This window comes from Trichechus manatus, unplaced genomic scaffold (assembly GCF_000243295.1).
Source record: "Trichechus manatus latirostris isolate Lorelei unplaced genomic scaffold, TriManLat1.0 scaffold00151, whole genome shotgun sequence".
NCBI lineage: Eukaryota > Metazoa > Chordata > Mammalia > Sirenia > Trichechidae > Trichechus > Trichechus manatus.
The window spans coordinates 4,642,259-4,668,822 of record NW_004444087.1 but is presented as its reverse complement, the minus strand read 5'-3'; the positions used below and the strand labels follow the sequence as shown (position 1 = coordinate 4,668,822).

The window sequence follows — 26,564 nt, the reverse complement described above, 5'->3', positions numbered from 1 at the left end:
CCCAGCCAGAAAGAGGAGCTTACGGGTTTCAATATGGAAAGCGAGCTTTCCTACGTGCAAAACAAAAGACCCAAAACACAGACACACACGCCCCACGTGAGCTTTCTTCTCAAGCCAGCCTCTCAAAGAGGAATTTTTAATCCAACCATCTGCTTCCTCTGCTTCTCGTCCACCTGGCTCTCAGATGCAGAGAAGTCAGAGGCAGCCATGTGGTTCTAGAAACTCGGGGCCAAGGGCACGGAAGCCCAGTACTGGCGCTTCCTGGACACACACAGCCAGGAGAGTCCAGAAATACCACCTGGACCAGGGCCTTCTCCACCTGCACTCAGGGCCGAATGAGACCCTAATATCAGCTCCACTGACCTAGCCTGTGCCCAGGAACCGGGCTGGGGCCAGAGAGGGTCTGAGGGGTTTGACTTACACACAGCTGCCACAGATGTGACACCTGGAAGGAACACAACAATGAAAAAGGAAGGCTCTGTGGATGAAGATGTGGAGAAACTGGATCCCTCATCCACTGCTAGTGGGATTGAAAATGCAGCACCCCCTGTGGAAAAGTTTGGCAGTAACTCCAGAAGTTAAACACAGAATTATCATATGAACCAGCAATTCCACTCCTAGATATGTACCAAAAAAAATCTAAAGCAGGGACGCAAACAGACACATGTACACCGAGTTCTGGTCCTTCGGCCCACTCCCGCAAGGGCTTAAGGTAGACCAATCACCTGCTGGTACAGATAAGGAAACTGAGGCCCAGAGAACAGAAAGACATCTCTCAAGTAAAGCAGATGAATTTTGGGGTGACTGCCCAAATCTCGATATTCCCTCCACTCCAGGAACTCACTCCCCACAGTCGAGGGCTAGGCCTGTCATTGATGGATGTCCAGTTAGAAACAAGGAGGCCAGGACCAGCTGAGGAGCACACTCGGAGCCGCCTGGCCGACCATGTGCCCACAGGGCCTTGACCCCCAGAGGGTGCCATTTTCTAGGTCATATAACAGGTTTCAGCAGTGCTTTCAGACTAAGACAGACCAGGAAGAAAGGCCTGGAGATCTACCTCCAAAAATCAGCCAATGAAAACCCTATGGATCACAACAGTCCAACCTATAACCAATGATGGGGATGGTGTAGGACCAGGCAGCATTTTGTCCCATGGTTCATGGGATCAACATGAGTTGGGGCCAACTCGACAACAGCTCACAACAAAAACAAATAAAAGTATGAGTTGGCAGGGGACCAACTGGACCCAAGCCTGGTCAGTCATTGCTCCTTCCCTGAGGATTTGAGATTGGGTTTAGCAATGGACGGCCAACATGGATGAACCCTGAAGACATGATATTGAGTGAAAGAAGCCAGGCACAAAAGGACAAATATGGTATGATCCTACCTATATGAAATACCCAGAACAGGCAAATACATAGAGACGGAAAGTAGACTAGTGGTGCCAGGGGCTGGGAAGAGGGGGAATGGGGAGTGACAGCTAATGGGTACAGGGTCTCCTTTTGGGGTGATGAAAATGTTCTACAACTAGACAGAGGTGATGGTTGCACAACATTGCAAGTGTACTAAATGCCACTGAACCGTGCATTTCAAAATGGTTAAAATGGTAAATGTTACATTATGTGTATTTTACCACAATAAAAAAGAAGAAAAAAGGGACAGCCAGTCTGTGTGGCTACCTATCAGGAAACAGATGACCTCGTGCCCGGAAGGCAGAGAGTCTGCCTTCAGAAAGGGAGCCAGGGGGCCCCCAGGGAGCCACAGCCAGGGACAGGGAAAGGTCCTGGGGCAGCCCTCCAGATGGCTCATCCTTCACTCTGGACCCCTTTTGTACCTTTTGAATTTTGAGCCACATGAACAGAACTTTTCAAAAAACTAAACGTAATTTAAATCTAAATTATATTTTTAATTAATGTTTAAATTTAAGTTAAAACAAACACAACATTTAAGTCATCTGGTTCCACCTGGTGGCTGATAATTGCCCCCCACTATGACGGCCACTGCGCCAGTGCTATGAGCCCTGGTGGCGCAGTGGTTAAGTGCTCGGCTGCTAACTGAAAGGTCAGCTGTTCGAACCAACCAGTCGCTCTACAAGAGAAAGATGTAGCACTCTGCTTCCATAAAGATTTACAGGCTTAGAAACTGTGGTGCAACGAATTGCTTAATATGGACCTTCTGGCCATGGTCTGGAAACCCTGGTGGCACAGTGGTTAAGAGCTACGGCTGCTAACCAAAAGGCTGGCAGTTCAAATCCACCAGGCGCTCCTTGGAAACTCTATGGGGCAGTTCCACTCTGTCCTATACGGTCACTATGAGTCGGAATCGACTGTACGGCAACAGGTAACCATGGTCTTTGTGACTCACACACAAAGACTGAGTGAGACTATGCAAACAAGGTATATGGAACTCTAAAGAAGGGATTGGTCAGTTTTGCCACTTTTCTAGGCTTAAAATGAGCCACCCCAGAGACAGAAAGGGAAGATCTCACCACCACCAAAAAGAAGGGCCAGGAGTAGAGTGTGTCTTTTGGACTCAGGATCCCTGCACTGAGAAGCTCCTGAAACCAGGAGACCAACAGAGAGACAGGGAGGGCGTAAGAGGGAGGGGGAGAGAGATCTGCAAGACTGCAGACAGTGAGAAGCGGTGGCAGAGAAACAGCAGCAGGATAGACTGGCAGGAGATGGCACAGTGGGCTTCTCAGCCCACAAAGTGAGAAAGCTTACTGCCTTTGGGCAGGAGGCTTGCTGGAGGAGTAGGGTGCCTCTGGGCACTTATTGCTAGAGCTAAAAGAGATTTGTAACACTTTCCTGAGCAGGGCAGAGGCCAAAGGGCCAGAGAAAGGCGTGCCTGAGGGCACAGCCAAGAAGAGCTGATTGAAGAACTGTATCCTGAGCATTCCTGAACCTGAATTGTAACATGTTACTTCCGTAATAAACCCCATAACTGTGAGTATGGTCCGTGAATTCTGTGTAGCCATTGCAGTGAATTATTGAACCCAGTAGAGAAGTAGAGAGTGCTATGGGGGGGACAGCTGGTGTCAGAATTGGTGAAGATGGTGGAAAGAGGAGACTCTGCCTCATAGGAATCATCAGCCTTGGGCTATTGATCTTGATTCTCCTTTCCCCTTGTGAAGAGAGAGGTCAGACATCACCTGCCACGCCATTTTTACAGAAACCCTACTGGGCATTTCTACTCTGTCTTCCTGTCCTATAGGATCGCTATCAGTTGGAATCAACTCAAAGGAAAAGGATTTTTATAACATCGTTAAAGAAGCCTGGTGGCCCAGTGGTTAAGCACTTGGCTGCTAACCAAAAGGTCAGTGGTTCAAACCCACCAGCTGCTCACAGGGAGAAAAGTTCTAGTGATCTGCTTGCATAAAGATTACAGCCTAGGAAACTCTATGGGGTAGCTCTACTCTGAGTTCTACTCAAGTCGGAATTGACTTGCTAGCACCCAACAACAACGTGACATTGCTGCCAAGTAGACACCTCGTGTATGAGTGTTCTATGGCTGCTGTGGGAGCCTGGGTATTGCAAGCAGTTTTTGATCAGCTGCTAACCTAAAGGTTGGTGGTTTGAACCCACCCAGAGGCTCCACAGAAGAAAGGCCTGGTGACCTGCTTCTGTAAAGATTACAGCCAAGAAAACCCTATGGGGCAGCTCTACTCTGTGACACATGAGGTTGCAATGAGTCAGAATCAACTCAACAGCAAGGGTTTTGTTTTGTTTTATTTTGTTTTTGGGGGGTGCTGTCATAACAAAGGTGGCACAGTGGTTAACAGCTCAGCTACCAAAAGGCTGGCAGTTCAAATCCACCAGCTGCTCCTTGGAAACCCTATGGGGCAGTTCTACTCTGAGTTCTACTCTGTCCTATAGGGTCACTATGAGTTGGAATTGACTTGATGGCAACGTGTTTGGGGTCTTCTGTTTTTTTTTTTGGTCATAACAAATACCACAAACTGGGATGACTTATAAGAACAGAAACATATTCTCTCACAGTTCTGGAGCTTAGAAGTTCGAGATTAGGGTGTCAGCAGTGTTGATTCCTTCTGGAGGCTTTGAGGGAGAATCTGTTCCACGCCTCTCTCCCAGCTTCTGGTGGCTCCAGGTGTTCCTTAGTGTTCCTTGGCTTGTAGATGCATCAATCCAGTCTCTGCCTCCATTTTCACATGGTGTCCTTCCTCTGTCTCTCTGTCTCTTCTCTGTTATAAGGACACCCCTCAGACGGGACTAGGACCCACCCTACTCCAGTATGACCTCATATTAACTGATGACATCTTTAAAGACCTTATTTCCAATCAAAGTCACATTCACAGGTACTGGGGTTAGGACATCAACATAAATTGGGGGGGGCACAATTCACCCCACAACACTGTGATTCTGGAATGCACAAAAGCAGCGAGAAGTCTTTCCAAAGCCAAGCTCCGGAACATGTCTACTTTAGCACGTGCTCAGCCACAGAACAGCATCACTGGTCACCTTGGACTCAGATGGATGGTCGGCAGAGGATGGCTCGCCATGGCAGAGCAGGAGTTCAGCACAAATAACTTAGCTGAAGGGAACACGCCCCACCTAAACACAGCTCCTCTCCTCCCTCCTGCCAGCCTTTCTGGGGATAGCGCAGCAAAATGTATCAAAAGCAGTGGCATCACTAGGGAGGTGTGGGGGGTGCAGACCATGTTGGGTGACACTGTCAAAGTGGGTGACACCAAAATGCCTATAAAATTTTCGTGCAGTGTTTCAGCAGGAATTTGTTATTTTTTATAAACATAACCCTGTAGTTAATTATAACAACAAAAACATTTTTTGTAAGCCCAGCTTGCATGTATCAATATACCTACAAGGCTAAAACTCTATGCTAATTTACTTTCTGAACCTTCTAATGTGCTCTGCTCAGAGCTGTCATTATTACCCAATTACTATGCTGCTTCGAATCACGTGGCAAGCACGCGCTGTTGTTTTCATTGTTACCAGCGTTTTTATAGTTGCTGATTTTGTCAAGGAAACCCTGGTGGCATAGTGGTTAAGAGCTATGGCTACTAACCAAAAGATCAGCAGTTTGAATCCACCAGGTGCTCCTTGGAAACCCTATGGGGCAGTTCTACTCTGTCCTATAGGGTAGCTATGAGTCGGAATCGACTCGACAGCAATGGGTTTGGATTTTTTTGGGTTTCGATTTTTTGTCAAATTTTCTAGTGTTTTAGCTACAATATTGTGGTAATTAATATTTGTGAACCTACATCAATAGCTTTTTTGAGAATGAAGTAGTAATTAAAGGAAAAGATGGGGATATACGGGAGTTACGATTTACAAGTAACATTAGTACAAAAAACATTAGTAAAGATTCTGTATGGTCTGGTACAGAAGGAGGTCCATGAGCAGGGTGACACCAACCCTAGTGATGCCGCTGGTCAAAAGACCTTTTTAAAACGTGCACAGCACATCTATCACGATTTTAACAGTAAAATCTCTCTGACCCAGTGATCCCACGTATGTTTAAAAAGTCTCTACGTGTGGTTATGTACAAACATGTACATAACCACCTGCAGAATGTTCTGGAAGGATCATACCAAATCATGCTGGCAGTCGCCTCTGGGGAGGAGAGTAGGATTGGGGAGAGGGGTGAAAGGAAGGTTTCTTTTTATTTTCTATCATTTGGATTTGACATAGGACTGTTATCAAGATGCACTCAGCTATCTAGTAAGATTTATAATTTGCCAAAATTTTTTAAAAAGAGAAAGAATAATTTTTTTAATGTTATACACTCTTTGATCCACATTAAGGAATTTATCTTAAAAAAAGAAACGAACAAGTACTCAAAGACAAGTATACAAGGACAGTTATGGTCATCAAAATGTTGTTTATAATATAAAAATGCAAATATCTCAAAAACTTCAACACAGAACTACCAGATGACCCAGCCATCCTACTCCAAGAGACTTGAAAGCAGGAACTCAAGCAGCTAAGTGGTGCCCCAATGTTCATTGCAGCATTATTCACAACAGCCAAAGGTGGAAACAACTCAAGTGTCCATCAACAGATGATGGATAAACGTAATGTGGTTCAGCCATATAATGAACTATTACTCAGCCATAAACAGAAATGAAGTTCTGATCTATGCTATGCCATGGATGAAACTTGAAGAAATGATGCTGAATGAAAGAAGTCAGACACAAAAGAGCAAATATTGTATGATCCCACTTACATGAAATATCTAGAATAGGCAAATGCATAGAGCCAGAAAGTAGATTAGTGGTTGCCAGGGGCTGGCGGAAGAGGGGCATAGGGGAGTCATTACTTACTGGGTACAGAGTTTCTGCTTGGGGTGATAAAGTTTTGGAAACAAATAGAGGTGATGGTTGCACAACATGGTGAGTGTGATTAATGCCACTGGATTGTACACTTGAAAATGGTTAAAATGGTAAATTTTATGCTGTATATTTTTTACCGCAATAAAAGGGAAATAATTCAAATAACCACAGTAGGAAAGCTGTTAAGTTACAGCAGCTCTACACAAATTGATACCACGAACCACTAAAAATCTTTACTGACAAAGGAGGATGCTCACAATGCCTCAAATACAACGGAACAGCACATAGGGTGTGATTCCATTTTGTGAACATAGTCACAGAGTTAGGATGTACGCACAAAATATATACTTAAGGGTTGCCCCAAAACATTACCAGTGATGATCTCTGGAAATCAGATTAAGGGGATATTTTTGCTTTTTACTGTATTAAAATTTTCCGATTTTTCTAAAGATTGATAGGATGGAGTTCGGACACCTTCGCAGCTCACTGGTCCCCTGGGGGTACCGTGAACTGCCCCACACCCTGGCTTTGCCAAGCTGTTCCTTCTCCCTGGAATAACCTTCATTTCCTTATATCCACACACTGAAATCCTCCAGATCATGTGGAATGCCCCTCTGACTCACCCATGCCCCACGCAGGAACCCGAGCTTCCAGGGGCAGGTAGAAGTAGTGGGACGAGCATATCACCACCCACCACCCACCCTCCACCAGGCAGTGGGCTCAACCAAGGCAAGTCCTTGAGCATAGAAGATGCCGAAAGAATTAAGCCCACAGTGACCTGGGCAGAGGAAGCCCCACATGTGTCTTTCCAGGACAAAGTGTGGTGTGGGGGTCTCATTCACAGACCCGGTACCCCAGGAACGCAGTCCGGAGCCAAGTGTCACCGTGAATCGCAGCTGTAACTAAGTGACTCGGTGAAGCAGCACCAGCCTTCCAGTGGTGAGCCTGGGGGGCTGTCGGTGGGGAGGGCTAGGCAAGGGGCCTGGTTCCCACATGGCCTACCTTCTCTCGTTGTCATCGAGGTGAGCGAAGAGCACGTTCTTGGAGATGGCCTTGGCCAGGGCTGTCATCGTCTTGTAGTCCTTGGGGATCACCTAGAAGGAGGCAATGAAAATCAGACTTCTGGGGCCCCCCAGGAGGTGGGCGGGGGCTTGGTACGGGGGCAGAAAGTTCTAGGCTTGACCCTGAGATGGTTTGATGTGGCTGGAAGTCAAATCATTCAGCCTCCAACTCATCCTTATCATCATCATCGTTGTCATCATTGTCCATGTTGTTGTCAGGTAATATCTGATGAGAATAGACACCTAAGCTGACCTTCTCCTCTTTAGGGTGGGGGTGGAGGAGGGGCTAGGGAAGAGATGGAGGGGGAGCTGGAGTAGGAATTTGGACTCCTCTAGTCGGAATCGACTGGATGGCAACGGGTTTGGTTTCTGGTTTTTGGTATCTGCCAAACAAGGAGACCTGGTGGCACAGTGGTTAAGTGCTACCAAAAGGTTGGCAGTTCAAACCTACTAGCCGCTTCACAGGAAAAAAGACCTGGCAATCTGCTTCCATAAGGATTACAGCCTTGGAAACCCTATGGGGCAGTTCTACTCCATCCTATAGGGTCGTATGAGTCGGAATGACTCAATGGCGATAGGTTTGCTTTGTTTTTGTTTTTTTTTTCTTCAGTCTACCAAACAGGAGTCCATGGGTGGTGCAAATGATTAACAAGTTCAGCTGCTCACAGAAGGGTTGGAGGTTCAAGTCCACCCAGAGGCTCTGCAGAAGAAAGACCTGGAGATCTGCTCCCATAAAGATTACAGCCTAGGAAGTCCTATGGGGCAGTTCTACTCTGTCACATGGGATCGCTGTGAGTCAGAATCAATTCAATGGCACACAACAACACCCATTAAAACTTGCCATAGTCAAGAAAAAGAAATAAAAAGTATTCAGATTGGAAAAGAAGAAGTAAAATTATCTCTATTCACAGATGATACGACTTTATATACAGAAAATCCCAAAGAGGCCACAAGAAAAGTTTTAGAGCTAAAAGAGGAATTTAGCAAAGTTGCAGGGTACAGGATCAACAAATAAAAATCAGTTGGGTTTCTGTACCTCAGCAATGAGAAATGTGAAAGGGAAATCAGGGAAACAAGTCTATTTATAATAGCATCTAAGAGAATAAAATACCTGGGAATAAATTTAACCAGGGACATGAAGGACTTATTTAATGAAAATTATAAAGCACCAGTGAAAGAGATAAAGATACTTAAATAAATGGAAAGATGTTCCATGTTCTTGGGCTGGAAGACTTAATATTGTTAAGATGTCAATACTACCCAACTTGATCTATAGATTCAATGCAATACCAATCAAAATTCCAACAATCTTTTTTACAGAAATGGAAAATCGAATCCTCAACTTGATGTGGAATGGCAAAAGGCCCTAAATAGCTAAAGCAATGTTGAAAGAGAAGAGTGAAGTACGAGGACTCACACTTCCTGATTTTAAAACATATTATACAGCTACAATAATCAAAACAGCCTGGTACTGGTATAACAATAGACAAACAGACCAATGGAAAAGAACTGAGAATCCAGAAATAAATCCACACATCTATGGTCAACTTATTTTTGACAATGGTGCTAAGTACACTCGATGGGGAAAGAAGAGTCTCTTCAATAAATAATGTTGGGAAAACTGGATTTCCACAAACAAAAAAATGAAACAGTATCCATACCTCACACTATACACAAAAACAAATTCAAAATGGGTTAAGGACTTAAATGTGCAAACTAAAACCATAAAATTCTTAGAAGAAAATGCAGGGGCAACGCTGTTGGGCCTAGCTTTTAACGATGGATTATCTAATATAATGACAAAATACAAAAAGCAAAAGACAACATAAATAAATGAGACCTTATAAAAATTTAAAACTTTTGTTCATCAAAAGACTTTACCAAAAAGTAAAAAGATAAGCTACTGACTGGGAGAATATCTTCAGAAACCATATATCCAATAAGAATCTAATAACTAAAATATATATAAAACTTTGACAACTTAACAAAAAGACAAATCACCCAATCATAAAATGGGCAAAAGATTTGAATAGACATTCTACCAAAGAGGACATTCAGATGGCCACCAGACACGTGAAAATACGCTCAGCATCATCAGCCATCAGAGAGATGCAAATCAAAACCACAATGAGATACCATTTCACTCCCACTAGGATGGCCAAGATTTAAAAAAAAAAAAAAAACAGAAAATAACAAATGTTGGCGAGGACATGGGGAAATTGGAGCCCTTATCCATTGCTGGTGGGAATGCAAAATGGTACAGGCGCTGTGGAAAACTGTCTGGCAGTTCCTCAAAAAACTAAAAATAGAACTGTCATATGACCCAGCATTTCCACTCCTAGGTATATACCCAAAAGACTTGAAAGCAAAAACTCAAGAGACTTGTATGCCAGTGTTCATTGCAGCACCATTCACAATAGCCAAAAGGTGGAAACAACCTAAATGCCCATCAACAGATGAATAGATAAACAAAATGTGGTACATACATACAATGGAATACTACTCACCCTGTAGAAGTAAGAGAGTCTCGATACATGCTACAGTATGGATGGAGCTTGAAGACATTATGCTCAGTAAAATAAGTCAATCACAAAAGGACAAATACTGTATGACCTCACTTATATAAAAAGACAAGAAAAGGCAAATCTATACAGACCAAAGTTTACTAGTGGTTACCAGGGGTGGGAAGGAGAGGAAAAAGCAGGTTTACTGGTGATGGTGAAATTGCATTGATTAAGGGTAGAGTTGCACAGCCAATTATTGTAATTTCTGTCAATAAGTTGTACATTTGTAAAAAGTTGAACTAGCAAAAGTTGCGTGACAGATACATTTACAATGAAAAAAAAAAAAAGATTAGCTGCTGAGGCTGCTTATGTACATCCAAACACCTCATGGGATTTGGTCCACTGGTTTGGAAGTTTAGGGTCATAGTTTCGTGGGACATCCCAGTTAACTGGCCTAATAACACATTTAGTGCTTCTGTTCTACCTCCTAGTTCCTTGTATAATGCCTAGGGTCTTAAAAGCTTGCAAGCAGCCACTCAAGGCATGACAATTGGTCTCTCTTTGCCTGGAGCAACAGAGTAAGGAATAGGAGGAGGATACAGATTGTGTCTTCATGAACAACTGCCCCCTTTGCCTTAAGACCAGAAGAACTGGATGGTGTCTGGCTACCAATACTGAACATTTTGATCAAAGATTCTATGGAAGAATTCTGATCAAAAGAGAAAAATGCAGAACAGAATTTCAAAGTCTCATGGATGCCAGACTTTCTGGAACCAAGGGAGCTGGATGAATCCCTGAAACTATTGCCCTGAGATAATCTTTAAAACTTAAACCAAAAATATCCCCTGAAGTCTACTTAAAACCCAACAATAATTTAGCTTAACTAGTGAAGAACGTCTGCCTTGAGTATTATTACACTCTTTTAAGAACTATCTATCTGTATGGAATCAAAGTGACAACACCAACTTGAAAAATTAGATGGGAACCTTAGGAGGCAGTGAGTTTATGTTAATGGGGCAGAAACAACTCAGAAAAGGAGGGTGAGTATGGTTGCACAACTTGAAGAATGCAACCAATGTCACTGATTTGTACATGTAGAAACTGTGGAATTGGTGTATGTTTCACTGTGTATATTCTCAACAACAACAAACTTGCTGTAGAAATACATGGAAAGGCCAGTTTCTGAGGCTGGGATTGGGACGAATGCAGGTGGGCTGCCCCACACACTGATAGGTAGCTGTGCCTGTGCCTGTCAGAAAAGCCAGGTGCCACCTGGGTGGGGCAGGTGGCAGTGCAAAGTAACTGTCCCTGGAGGACAGAGAGGGGTAATGGAGTCAAGGGCAGCCATCAAGGGGCCACATGGGGCTCAGAAATGGGGCCGGGGGCTCTGGCCTTGAGGGGCATGAAGCCCAGGAGAAACAGGGCCACAGCAGGGCCAGCCCGGCTCCTGCACCAACAGCTGGCGACTGGCCAGCCCCTTCCCTCCCGGGGCCCACCATGGTGATGACACACGGTGACCCACAGATCACTCTCGGTCTCTTGACTTCCAGTCAGTGTTGCCCATAAAGGTTTCTACTTGATAAGGACAAATTTAAAGAACGGTCCAGAGGGGACTTTGCGATTCTAGTAGGGAGTGGGACATTTGCCCCAAAATACCTACAGGAAAAAGAAAACAGAGCTACTATCCCCCAAAACAAATTAATTCTGTTCATAAGGCCCTCCTTCCCACATAGGGGCAGCGTGAGTACGGTTTTGTCTCTCCTATCCCGGGTCCCTCCTGCACCACTCAACTGCCTCAGACCAGAAGGGAAACCGAGGTCCCCGGAGGCTGAGTGTGCCCTGTGAGGAGCTCAAGGGAGCCTGGCGTGGCCCTCACCTTTCGGACGTAGGAGACGGCATCCTCCTCCGTGTATACCTCGGCGCTCACGCCCCCGCGGCGGCGGCGGGCCTTCACCACAGGGTTCGGGGGCATTGGAGAGATCTCCTCCTCATGTGAGTCCGACTGGGAGCTGGACTTCTGCCGAGCCAGGATCTGTTTGTTCTCCTCCTGCGAGGAGGCAGGGAGAGGGGGAGTGGGTGAGAAAGGGGCTGTCGCTTGGGCTTAGGGGGGAAAGCTTTCAGGGTCTTCTGGGGGAGGACGAAGGGGGCATTGGTGGCTCAGTGGTAGAATTCTCGCCTTCCATACAGGTGACCCGGGTTTGAGTCCCAGCCAATGTTCCTCATGCACGGCCACCACCTGCTGTCAGGGGAGGCTTGCATGTTGCTATGAGGTTGAGCATATTTCAGCAGAACTTACAGACTAAAACAGACTAGGAAGAAAGGCCTGGCAATCAACTTCCAAAAATCAGCTAGTGAGAACCCTATGGATTACAACGGTGCAATCTGCAACCGATCATGGGGGATGGCACAGGACTGGGCTGTGTTTTGTTCCATTGTGCGTGGGGTCGCCATGAGTCGAGGGCTGACGCCACAGCAGCTAACAATGATTATGTTCTAGGCCCTATTGTTGACATTTTATATTTTCTCATAAAAATGTATTTCTTAGCTTTAAAACAAAAAGACCAAGCAATGTAAAGCCAACTGAGAGTTCAACCCTGTGTCAGTTTTGAGAAACACATTAAACAAGTGAGTAAGACTGTGTAATTTCTTACAACTGCACGAGAATCAACAATTGTCTCTAAGTTAAAAGCTTAATTTAAAAAAGCGTGGGTGAGAGACTGTACAGGTATGGGGTTTATGAAGGCTGAGACTGCAAGTCTTCAGAGATTGGTGAGGGAAGAGGACCCAAAGCTTGTTATCCGTCTGAGGAGCTGAACTTCCCACCCCACACCACTACCCTGGTTCTATCCAGGGTGGGGTAAGGTCAGACAGAGGCCCCGCCCTGCCCTGAGCTGTGTCTGCAGAACGCACTCTGCCTACTAACCACTGTCGTTGCCTAGCTACTAAGCCTACCGACCACTGTTTACAGGTCTTCAGCTGCTCTAATCCTTCTTATTTAGTTTGGTTCAAAAAGGAGATTCTTTTTTGTTAAGTGAATTTAAAAGCCTTTAGGCAGGCATGCATTTCAGTTCCTGAGGGCCCTACAGTTCCCTCCCAGCCGAGGCTGAGCTGTTTCTCACACATCTGCCCGGAGACTTTGGTTTGCACACTTTGCAGCCTACACTTCTGACCTCCATCCCAAAAGCAGGTTGTGGGACTAGACTGGGAGGCACTCTGTCTGGGGCTATACCCAGCCCTGGGCTGCAGCCCCATTCTCAAGGTGCAGTCCTCTCCCTTTGGGAAAGGGGTGAAGAAAAGAAGGGAGAAAGGAGGAGAGGAGAGGGGAAAAGGGAGAAAAAGAAGGGAGAAGGGAAGAGCAGAGGAGGGAGGGAAAGGGAGAAAAAGAGAGGGGAGAAGGTAGCAGAATGCCAGGCAGTCTGGGGAGCCCAGGAGATGGTGACGGTCCTCTAGCCTTGTCCTGCAACCAAGCTGGATGCTGGGGTACAGTAGGGGCCATGAGCTGCCGGCATGCACCTTCCCGGTTTTCTGGGTGACCTAAGTAAATCGCTTCACCTTTCTGAGCCTCATTCGTCATCTGCAAACAGGAATGGAGATGCCTACCTCCTGGGAGTGTAGTAGGAAGCAATTTCAAACAGTCATCACAAACACTAAGCACTATGCAGAACTGATACTGGCTCATGTCCGGGAGCATGGCACCAGCCACTGGCTCCTCACAAAGCTCGTGAGAGGGGTGGGCATCATTCCCATCATATAGATCCCAGACTCGGCAGCAACTGGGAGGGAAGAGGCGAGCTAAAGGAACAAAATTCAACCCTCCCAGTGGTCTAACAAAAAACAAACTGATGTCGTTGTCAAGTTGACTCCAATTCCTGGCAAGCCTGTGTGTGTCAGAGAAGAACTGCGCTCCATAGGGTTTCAGTGGCTGATTTCTCAGAAGTAGATCGCCAGGCCTTTCTACCAAGTGCCTATGGATGGACTCAAACTACCAACCTTGCAGTTAACAGCAAGCATGTTAACCGTTTGCACCACCCAGGACACCCCCAGTGGTCTACTCAATCAGCCCCTCCCAGGGCCTCTCAACCTCTCTTCTTGCTTCCTTCTCCTCCAGTCACCCAGCCTCTTTGCTGGTCCTCCAATGAGCAGGATCCTGCCTCAGGACCTTTGCACTGGTTGTCCCCTCTGCCCTTTCCCCAGAAATCTACATGGCTCTCCACTCACCTCCTCCAAGTCTCTGCTCAGATGTCACCTTTTCAATGATGCCTTCAATCAACTACTTAAGATTGCAGTACTCCCACTATAGTAGTTGAATAGCATCCCCTACCAAACCCACATCCACCTGGAACCTCAGAACATGACCTTATTTGGAAATAGGGTCCTTACAAATACAATGAAGGTCAGAATCAAGAAGAGATCATCCTGGATTAGGGTGGGCTCTAAATCCAATGAGAGTGTCCTTATAAGACACAGAAAAGGGGACACAGAGAAGAGGGCCATGTGGAGACAGAGGCAGAGATGGGAGGGATGCAGCCACACGCCAGGGAATGCCAAGGATCACTGGGAGTGACCAGAAGCTGGAAGAAACAAGGAAAAGTTCTTCCCTAGAGCCTCACCTAGATTTAGGTAGGCCCTAGATCCAATGGCAAGTGTCCCTATAAGAGACAGAAGAAAAGACAGACACAGGAGAGAAGGCCATGTGAAGATGCAGGCAGAGATGAGAGGGATGCGGCCACAAGCCAAGGAACTCCGGGGGCCACCAGGAGCAAAGATTCTTTCCTAGAGCCTTCAGAAGAAGCACGGCTCCACTGACAACTTGATCTTCAATTCCCAGCCTCCAGAACTGAGAGTAAATTTCTGTTCTTATAAGCACCCCAGCATGTGATCATTTGTTATGGCAGCCCCAGGATACTCAGAGAGTGGGTCAGGGTCAGGCAAAGCTACTGAGCGGCCGTTTATGGAGCTGGCACCACTGTCTCCTGAGAGGAAAGTTCTACCTTCTCCCTCCTGCAGATGAGGGCAGTACGGCCCAGAGGGGCTAAGTTCCTTGCCCAAGGCCACACAGCACTGTCTACCCAATCGAGTTACATGAGCCCTGCCCTCCGCTCACTGAATCCAGCCCTCCCCATCATCACCAGGAGGAGCTGAGCAGATGGAGCTGGCTCACTCTGAGCCTCAATCTGGGCAGAGGGAGGCGTGGAGTCCAGGTCAGCAGGAGGCAACAGCCTGTCCACAAGCAGACACCACACCAAATCCAGAAGTGGACCCAGCCTAACCTTTAGGACCTCCAATTTGCCCCTTCCTCCACCCACAGGTTCCCAGGACATCCCAGCCTCCTCCCTCCCTGTACCCTCTCCCATGCACTGCGCCTTCTGTCCACAAATCACCTGGACCATCCTCCCACCAATTCCCTTCCTTCCAAATGCTCCCAAAATTCCATTCTGACACACTTACAGATCAATGGGCTGGGGAAATAGCGTTCCCGTTTTCTTAAACCAGTCGCCGTGGAGTCGACTCCATCTCTTGGTGACTCCATGTGTTGCAGAGTAGAACTGGGCTTTTAGTGGCTGATTTTTCAGAAATAGATGACCAAGTCTTCCCAGGTGACTCTGGGTGGGTTCGAACCGCCAACCTTTTGGTTAGCAGCCGAGCACTTAACCGTATGCATCACCCAGGTATACCTCCTTTCCTTAAAAAGAGTTTGAAAGCATTCCTCTTACAGTTAACTTCTGCTGGGTCTACAAATTAAGAGAAGTTCATAGGGTTTTCACGGGTTGATTTTTGGAAGTGGATCAACCAGGTCTTTCTTCCCAGTCTGTCTTACTCTGGAAGCTCTGCTGAAAACCTGTTCAGCATCCTAGCAACACGCAAGCCTCCACTGACGGACGGATGGTGGCTGCGCATGAGGTGCATTGGCCTGGAATCAAACTCGCGTTCCCCACATGGAAGGTGAGAATTCTACCAGAAACCATCTACATAAATAACGAAACCCAGAAATGATGACCTCTCCGTTACTGTACCCATGGGTTCCTTGGGAAAAGACTGTTATTTATCAAGAACTCCAAAAGTATGATGGGCATGTCCAAAACGTACACTAACACAATGTCCAGAAGAGCTGTCTTCAAGCCACGTTAAACCAAGAGCACCACTCACAAGATGACACATCTCCACTTTATCACTATGGGCGTTTGAGCCTGGTGTTCCCAGTGTCCAGCCATAGCAAGCTTCCTGCAAGCTTTACTTTGAGGGCTCTTTCCCAGGATCTGACCATCTCCATTGGAAATGCAACATAAGGAGTCTTTGGTCCCACCGTAAGTTGATAAACTCGAGAGGATTTCAACCGGCAAAATGAAAATGCAAATTAAGGCAAAACCAATTCAGGCAAAGACCAAGAACTCTCAACAGATATTCTTCCTCTAGAAAATACTTAGACTCCCAATCCCCTACTTTACCCGTATGGGTGGCTGGGATGAAGACTCGAGGCCAGGGCTACCCAACCCTGTGACAAGGCCCTACCTCAGCTGTCCAGGAAAATTAAATGAAGGTTTAAACTGAGCATTACCAGTTCACTCATTTCTAAAACAAGTTCTTCAACCTGCATGTGATCTTGATGAACATATAAAAGGAGGAGAGATGCTCCATCCCAGGCTAAAAGATACATGGCTTTCATGTGGGCCCTGGAAGAGCTATCAGTAAACCAACGCATCCATCAACCAGGGTCTCTGTGTCATCATTAAAGCCCAAGGTGGGACTTCTCAGGTGCCACATGGACAGGCAGAAGGGGGTCTCTCTGAAGTTCAGCTCTGCAAACACCAGTGATCCCTGGCCTCGTGTGCTAACAATGCTCCTACAGAACCCATTTCCAAGTAAACCCCTCACCGCTCTCTTGTTGCCATGACAACCAGCCATCTCATAATCTCTGAGAATGGGCAAACATTTCCCTTGCACCAGGAGTCACCTTTTTATATCCCTACACATTTCAAATTGCTGGGAAAGAGACACAAATGATGACATGCTGGAAATCACTGTACATTGATATGTTATTTTATTCAACATAAGGAATCCATTGGTAAGAGAGCCATTTTTACGGAAATTCTCACATATATACATAGACTGTTCCTATACAAACCAGGAATTCTGACTAGAAATGTCAGATGTACGTCATGTGAGAGACTCTGGGCTTTGGTTTTAGAAATTATAAATAACAATAATAATATAGATATAAATGAGTCAGTGGGAACTTGAAACTTGAGATTTGCGAGAGTAAGTTGAGTGACAACGGCCCTCAAACTGTAGTATAAGTTATTTACATTAATACTGAAGCACCTCAATTATTAAAACAGAAGCCAGCAGGCAAAATTGCTCTTGGAACCTACAGACATTGTTGTCATTGTTAGCTGCTGCTGAGTGGGTTCCAACTCATGGCGACCCCATGTATGATAGAACAATGTACTGCCTAGTCCTGTGCTATGTTCACAGTCATTGGTATGTTTGAATTCATTGTTGTGGCCACTGCATTTTGAGTGCCTTCCAACCTAGGAGCTCATCTTCCAGCACTGTATCAAAAAATACTCTGTTGTGATCCGTAAGGTTTCCATTGGCTAATTTTCCAAAGTAGATCTCCAGGCCTTTCTTCCTAGTCTGTCTTAGTCTGGAAGCTCTACTGAAACCTGTCCACCATGGGTGACCTTGTTGGTATTTGAAATACCAGTGGCATAGCTTCCAGTATCACAGCAATACGCAAGCCACCAAAGTAGAAGAGACTGACAGACGGTTGGTGGATAGTTGTTTTTAGGAAGTCTATATTTCATCACGGAGCATTTAAAGGCAAGAACCACAGTCAGAGGCTGGTACAGGGAGGTGTTGAGGGCACGGTTACAATAATGGCAACAAGGAAGAAGATTGGAGGCAGAAGTTTCTTGAGCTGATAGGAGGACTATCTCACCCATAACCCCAGATTCCTGTAAAAACAAAGAAGCTGGGAAGATGAGCTTGTTTGAGCATGTTTGAGCAAATGAGTTGGGTTTGTTGTTCTTTTTTTTTTTTTTTTAGGTAAAATTCACATAATATGAAATCAACCATTTCAAAGTGTACAATTCAGTGGCATTTAGTACACTCACAATGTAATGCACCACCTCTATCAAGATCCAGAACATCTTCATCACCCCCCAAAGAAGACCCTGTGCCCATTGCCAGTCACTCCTTATTCCAAGCCCCCTCCCCCTCTAACCACTAATCTACTTTGTCTTTATGCATTTGCCTATTCTAGATATTTCATACAAATGGGATCATACAATATTTGTACCTTGTGTCTGACTTATTTCACTCAGCATGATGTTTTCAAGGCTCATCCATAAGGCAGCATATATCAGAACTCCATTTCTTTGTGGCTGAGTAATATTCCATTGTGTGGATGGACCACATTGTGTTTATCCGTCATCTCTTGATGGGGACTTGGGCTGTTTCCAACTTTCGGCAATAATGTTGCTGTGAACACTGGAGAAGGAGCCTTGCTTTCTTAGACAAACAGAACTGCCCGCCCTGAGGCAAGAAGGGTTTTCCCTCTCTGGCAGGCAGAGGATCTAGTCTGGCAGGATGCAGGTGTCCAAACAATGAAGCTCCAACTCGGGAGGCCCCAGAGGAAATGGCGCTCCAAGGCGAGCCAGGCCCCCTCCCGTGCTGGGCTGACCTCCTGGACCGTTATTTCTGGATGGTATTCCCTTCCCTCCCCTGTGGGATTCCAGGAAAGCCTCTCATTCTCAGAAGCCCCTTCCCCACCCTGTTTTCATGCTGATGCATTGTCTGAAGTTGCAGGATGGGAAAGTCAGAGGTCATGACAGGCCTTCTGGGCCAAAGGAATCTTCATAACTACAGTGTGGGAACAGCTTCCAAGAGGCTCAGCAGCCAGAATTTACCCTGAAACTGGAACCCAGCCCCAAGGGGGTGTCCCAGCCCTGCACCTGGGGCCGGTTAACCAGAAATGATGTTCGCAGTCTTCTTCTGACCAGTTCTTCCTAACAAGGGGATGAAATGCAGACTTCCCAGCATGAAACGGCCCCTCCCAGCTGTGTGGGCAGACCCAGGCCCCCGACCAGAGAGAGCCCACCGCTCCCTCCACTGGGGATGTGGGGGTGTCATCTCGCCCTGGTGGTTTAGCTGGAAACCCCATGCTTCTGAAGGTGTTCATCACTGTGTCCCCAGACCCTAGAATAGGCCCCGGCACATAGTAGGTGCTCAATAAACACCTACTATGAACGAATGAGTGAATGAATATATAAGACCTTTTTGGAGAGCAACTGGTACTGTATATCGATAGATACTTCTGAGCCCTGTAACTCTATTTCCTACAACATATCCTAAGGAAACAATGAGAGATGTCACAAAGATACTACACCAGAATGTTTTTTGCAGCATTTGAAGCAATAACAAGAGAAGCCAAATAGCAACAATAAGAAATTGCTTAAATCAATTTTGAAGCACCTATATAATAGAATAATCTGCATCATTAAAGCATGGTTTTAATAACATTGAGTGACATGAAGAAATAATTGTGTAAAGTTTGGTTTAAAAAAATAAAAAGCAGGATTTAAAGTTATATATATATAAATACACACATATATGTATATACACATATATGTACACACATGTATATACACATATATGTACACATATGTATACACACATATGCACACACATGTATACACACATATACATTTACATAGTAGATTACATCCTTTTTACACGTGTGGGAGTAAGACAGTGTATGTGTGAGTGTGAGTGTATGTGTGTGAGAATGTGTGAGTGGGTGTCATGGTTTGAATTATGTCCCCCAAAAAATGTGTGTGTCAATTTGGCTGGGCTATGATTCCCAGAATTGTGTGGTTGTCCTCCATTTTGTGATTGTAATTTTATGTTAAAGAGGGTTAGAGTGGAATTGTAACACCACCCTTACTCCGGTCACATCCCTGATACAATGTAAAGGGAGTTTCCCTGGGTTGTGGCCCGCACCACCTTTTATCTCTTGTAAGAGATAAAAGGAAAGGGAAGCAAGCAGAGAACTGGGGATCTCACACCATCAAGAAAGCAGTGCCAGGAGCAGAGTGCATCCTCTGGACCGGGGTCCCTGCGCAGAGAAGCTCCTAGTCCGGGGGAACACCGAAAAGAAGAAGGCTGACAGAAAAAGCCTTCCCCTGGAGCTGATGCTCTGAATTTGGACTTTTAGCCTACTTTAACTGTGAGGAAATAAATTTCTCTTTGTTAAAGCCATCCACTTGTGGTATTTCTGTTATAGCAGCACTAGATGACTAAGACAGTGGGGATGTGTGTGTATGTGAGCAAAAATTTCCTTCAGGAATGAAAGCAAAAGAAAGAAATCCTCAGATGAAGGAAAAATAAGAATTTGTCTTATGTAGAATTACTCTCAAAGAAAAGCTAAAGGAAGTTCTTCAGGCTGAAGAAAAATGATCCCAAAGGAAAATGGAGAACTTTAGGAATGAAGGAAGAGCAACAGAAATGGTAAATATCTAGGTACAGATGCTAGACTATTTCCCCTTGTAAGTTATTTAAAATATTAAGAGCATTAAAAGTACAAATTAAAACATTGTCAGGGAGAGGGTTTCAATGTATATAGATGTATACATGGGACAGCTGTAAATAAAAACGGGAGAGTAAATGAGTCTATACAACGGAAAGCTTATATGTTTTACCTGAAATGGTAAAATATTAACTCTGAAAAGACTATCTAAAGTTATGTATGTCTATTATAAACCCTAGAACACTTTTAAAAAGATGTAGTCAAAAAAGACAGTATCAAAACCAAACCCACTGTCATCGAGTCAATTCCTACTCATAGCGACTCTACAGGACAGAGTAGAACTGCATCATAGGGTTTCCAAGGAAGGAGCAGCTGGTGGATTCGAACCGCTGAACTTTTGGTTAGCAGCCATAGCTCTTAACCAATCAAAATGAAATATTAAAAAATAAATAAACTAAAAGAAGGCAGGAAAAGAGGAACAAAGGAACAAAAACCAGAAGAGGCAAATAGAAAAACAATAAAATGGTAGGCCTAAATCCAAACATATTAATAATTACATTAAATGTAAATGGTCCATAAATGAGGTTGTATATGCAAAACTGATTGGCATATTTGACAGATAGAGATATTCAGTATTTTTTTAATGCAAATGGTCTAAACACACCAATTAAAAGACAGATTGTCAGATTAAATAAAAAAATGAAACGCAACTGTATGCTGTCTTTAAGACACCCACTTTAAATATAATGATATAAAGTAAAAGAATGGAAAATTATATACCGTACAAACCTTAAAATGGAGGTGGTAGTAGTAGTAGTAGTAGTAGTAGTGTCAGAACCTACCTAACTTCATGGGGGGATAATGGCCAGGATCAGCCCGAAGCTGATTCTCATCGGGCAGAGGTCAAACATACCTCTATTCTCCAACCTTTTTACCAATTCTGACACCAACCATCCCTCCCATGGCACTCTCTACTTCTCTTCTAGTTTTAATAATCCACTGCAATGGTCATATGGAACTCATAGACTATACTTACAGTTAAGTGCTTTATTAACGAAGTAACAGAGTACAAAACAGGATCAGGATCAACAGGCTATAATTCAGGTTTAGGATCAGGAAGCATGTAGGCAAAGTCTCACTTCTTAAGTGCAGGACAGCTCTCTCAGCTCCTCTCAAACATGCAGGCTTCCTCTTGGGCCCCTGATGACAGGTTCTTCAACTCCCTCAGGACAGGCTCCTCTTGGTCTTGCCATATGTCACCACTGACTCTGCCAGAGGGCCCCTTTTGGGCCTATCACTGCCAGCTCTGCTGCTGGGCCCCTTCTGGGCCTCTCACTGTCTTCAGTGTTACAGCCCTTGACCAGTGTTACAGTTCTTTTAGGAGGTTCCTTGCCTCTTCTCTCTCTCTCTCTGCTTCTTCCTGATGCTTCTCTTCCTGCTTCTTTCTGTCTGAAAAATCTCTGTGGGGCTGGCTGCTTAAATACACAAAATCCTTGTCAATTTCAAGGTATGGCCCTTCCACCAGGACCAGAATTGAGCAATCCCCTCTCGGTAGGCTACAGACACTTCATTTGCATAGTCCATTGACCAATCCCTACAAGGTGCATACCAATCACAGGGCAGGCTGCAGCCCAGGGCCAGACAAAAAGTATCAAATCAAGTTGTTTACAGTTTACTCAAGAAATGTAACAAACCCTCTGAGGTAGAAAGCTAGGGCAAAGGTAAAATCTTAGGGCTTAGACGAAAAATCTCTCAAGCTGTTTTTTCAAAGAACCAAGGCAAAAGGCCATATAAAAAAACTCATTTCACCACAAAACTCTAATCAAAAGAAAGCTGATGTGGCTATATTAATATTAAACAAATTAGACTTCAGAACAGGAAAATTACTAGGGATAAAGAAGGAAATCGAATAATGATAAACGGATCTAGTCACCAAGAAGACATAACAAATCTGAATATATATGTAACTAATAATAGAACTCCAAATCAACAAAATTAAAAACAAAAATAATAATAGAGAAAATCAATGAAAGCAAAATCTGGTTCTTTGAAAAGATTAATAAAATTGATAAACTTCTAGCCAGTGATCAAGCAAAAGAGAAAGAAGACATAAATTACCAATATCAGGAATGAAGCAGGGGATATCAGTACAGGCACTATAGACATTAAAAGGATAATAGGGGAATACAACAAAAAGACTCCATATTTATAAATAAAACAACTTAGATGAATTGGACCAATTCCTTGAAAAACACAAACTAACAAAACTTGCCTAAGAAGAAATGGATAACCTGAATATCCCTATACCTATTAAAGAAATTGAATTTGTAGTTTCAAATCTTAAAGAAAACTCTAGGCCCAGAAGAAACAGTGCCAATTCTACATGTGTTCCAGGAAACAGAAGGGGAAGGAATAATTCCTAACTCACTTTATGAAACTAGTATTATCATGATACCAACACAATATAGAGACATTAAAACTACAGACCAATATTCCTTATGAGCAGATACTTAAAAATCCTCAACAAAATATTAGCAAGTAAAATCCAGTAATATATAAAAACGGTAATCTAACTGAAGCAAATGGAGTTTCCCCAGGAATGAAAGGCTGGTTCAACATTCAAACAGCAATCACTGTAAACAGTAACATAGTTATATATGTATACATGCATATATGTGCATAGGTATGTATATGTGCATATATATGTGTGCAAATATACATGTAGCTATGTGTATATATCTGAAATTGATCAAATATGCAATCAAGATACATTAAACATCACTGGTGACTGGAATGCAAAAGTTGGAAACAAAGAAGGATCTGTAGTTGGAAAATATAGCCTTGGTGACAGAAACAACACTGGAGATTGCATGATAGAATTTTGCAAGACCAATGACCTATTCATTGGAAATATCTTTTTTCAACAACATAAACAGCGACTATACATGTGGACCTCACCAGACGGAATACATAGGAATCAAATCAACTACACCTGTGGAAAAAGATGATGGAGAAGCTCAATATCGTCAGTCAGAACAAGGCCAGGGACCCAGTGTGGAACAGACCATCAATTGCTCATATGCAAGTTCAAGCTGAAGCTGAAGAAAATTAAAACAAGTTCACAAGAGTCAAACTACAACCTTGAGTATATATCACCTGGATGACATCAAGGACATCACACATGAAGAAAGCAAAAGGTCGTTAAAAAGACAGGCAAGAAAGAAAAGACCAAAATGTTTGTCAGAAGAGACTCTGAAACTTGCTCTTGAATGTAGAGCTAAAGTGAACGGAAGAAATGACGACGTAAAAGAGCTGAACAGGAGATTTCAAAGTGCAGCTCCAGAAGACAAAGTAAAGTATTATAATGAAATGTGCAAACACCTGGAGTTAGAAAACCAAAAGGAAAGAATACCCTCAGCATTTCTCAAGCTGAAAGAACTGAAGAAAAAATTCAAGCCTCAAGTTGCAATATTGAAGGATTCAATGAGCAAAATATTGAATGACGCAGGAAACATCAAAAGAAGATGCAAGGAGTACATGGAGTCACTGTACCAAAAAGAACTGGTTGATGTTCAACCATTTAGCAGGTAGTATATAATCAAGAACCAATGGTATTGAAGGGAGAAGTCCAAGCTGCATTGAAGGCACTGGCGAATAAAAGGCTCCAGGACTGATGGAATACCAGTTGAAATGTGAAAAATGTAACCAATGTCACTGAACAATTTGTGTGGTAACTGTTAAATGGGAACCTAATTTGCTGTGTAAATGTTCACTGAAAACACAATAAAATATTACTTAAAAAAGCAGCAATCAATGCAATTCACCTTGTTCTCAATATATGTAAAAAATGAGCATTTAAAACAACGTCCATTCATGATTAAAAAAAAAAAAACAAACCCTCAGTCAACAAGCAACAGAAGAAAATTTACTTAACCTGATATAAGACATCTACAAAAACTAACATTATACTTGATAGAGAAAGACTGAATGCATCCCCCTAAGATCAGGAATAAGACAAGGATGTCTTCTTGCACCAATCCTATTCAACGTTGTGCTGGGTGTGCTAGTCAGTGTCATAAGGCCAGGACAGATCAGATACGTAGGTAGATAGGTAGATAGAGGAGAGGTAGATAGACAGACAGATAGATAAAAGCATATAGATTAGAAGGAAAAAAACAAAACTCTCTATTCACAGACATGGTTGTCCATGTAGAAAATCTCAAAGATCTATTAAAAAGTTCTTATAATTACTAAGTGAGTTCATCAAGGTTGCAGGATAACAAGTCAATATATCAAAATCAATTGTATTTCTATAGACTAGCACAGTAATCAAGGCAGTGTGGTGTTGCCGAAAGGACAGATACATAAATCAATGAAACACAACAGCAAGTCCAGAAAAATTTTTTTTCCAGCTGCTGTGGAGGCAACTCCAATTCATGGTGACTCCATATATGTCAGAGTAGAACTGTGCTCCACAGAGATTTCAGTGGTTGATTTTTCAGAAGTAAATCACAGGCCTTTCTTCTGAGGAATCTCTGGGTGGACTCGAGCTGCCAATCTTTCAGTTAGTAGTCAAGCATGTAACCATTTGTGCCACTTTAGAACTTCAAGTCCAGAAATAGACTCACATAAATGTAATTAATCAATTTACAATAAAGGTGTAAAGGCAGCTTAGTAGAGAGTTCTGAGGTACAATACCAAAAGCACAATCCATACAAAAATTGATAAACCGGGCTTCATCAAAATTATAAACTTTTTAAGGGCTAGGAAGACACAATTTTATACTCCAGTGCTTTTCAATATTTACACATTTTGTTATATTGGTCCCTTAAGGACAAAAGTTTTTTGGTTTTTTGTTTTTGTTTTTTGTATATCCAACTGTTACGGATTGAATTGTGTCCCCTAAAAATATGTGTTGTAAATCCTAACCTCTATGCCTATGGTTATAAACCCATTTGGGGATGGGTTGACTTTATGTTAATGAGACAGGATTAGTGTAAGGTGTGTTTTGAGTCAATCTCTTTTGAGATATAAAAAAGACTGAACAATTAAGCGAGAGAAGCAGATGCCACAAGAGAGATGCCAAGCCACATGAAGACTATCCAGAAGCAGAAGCCAAGAAGAGACAAGGCCCTTCCTCCATAGTCAACAGAGGAGAAAGCCTTCCCCTAGAGCTGGTGCCCTGAATTTGAACTTCTAGCCTCCTAAACTGTGAGAAAATAAATTACTGTTTATTAAAGCCAAAAAAATATATATAAACTTTTGCTCTATGAAAAACACCGAGTATAAAAAGACAAGCTACAGACTAGAAGGAAATATTTGCAAATCAAATGACAAATGACTTATATCCAGAATACATGATTTTCAAACTCAATAGTAAGAAAACAAATTACCCAATAAGAAAAATGAGCAAAAGACATGAACAGGTGGGGCCAAGATGGCAGAGTAGTCAGACGCTTCCGGTGGTCCCTCTTACAACAAAGAGCCAAAAAAACAAGTGAATCGATTACATATGAAAGACATGAACAGATACTTCACCAAAGAAGAAATATGGGTGGCAAAGAAGCCTCATTATCATTAGTCATAAGAGAAATGCAAAATAAAACCGCACTGAGGTACCACTGTATACCAATCAGAAGGCTAAAATTTTAAAAACCTGACAAGTTTTTCAGTGCTGGCAAGATTGAGGAGCAACAGAAAACATTGTTGGTTAGAAGACAGGATGGTGTAGACACTCTGGGAAACAATTTAGTTTCTTATAAAGTTACACACATACACTAACCATACTACCCAGCAATCCCACTCCTAGGTATTTACATGAGTGAAATAAAAACCTACTTTCACACAGAAACCTGAGAGATGAATATTTATAGCACCTTTATCCTTAATTGCCAAAAAACTGCAAACAACTCAAATGTCCTTCAACAGGTGAAAGGGTAAACTGTGATACATCTAGATAACTGAAAACCACCCAGCAAGAAAAATTTAGGAACTCAACGCACACAAAAATTCAAATGTGTCATTTTAAGTTAAATAAGCCAAACTCAAAAGGGATATAACTCCATTTATGGGACATTCTAGAAAATGCAAAACTATAGTGATGGACAAAAGGACAAATATTGTATGAGACCTCTATTGTAAAAACCAATGAAAAAGTTCAC

The 26,564-nt window shown here is 43.5% G+C and overlaps 1 protein-coding gene across 1 annotated transcript in view; it reads right to left on the bottom strand.

Moving 5' to 3' along the window:
- PRKAR1B (protein kinase cAMP-dependent type I regulatory subunit beta) overlaps positions 1-26,564 on the bottom strand; it is a 143,173-nt gene that overhangs the window by 101,820 nt on the left and 14,789 nt on the right. Inside the window, exons 2-3 of the mRNA XM_004385935.2 lie at positions 11,752-11,922; positions 7,313-7,404 (exon numbers count right to left, since the gene is read on the bottom strand). Of these exons, the coding sequence (XP_004385992.1) occupies positions 7,313-7,404; positions 11,752-11,922 (263 nt within the window). The remainder of the gene's footprint in view (positions 1-7,312; positions 7,405-11,751; positions 11,923-26,564) is intronic.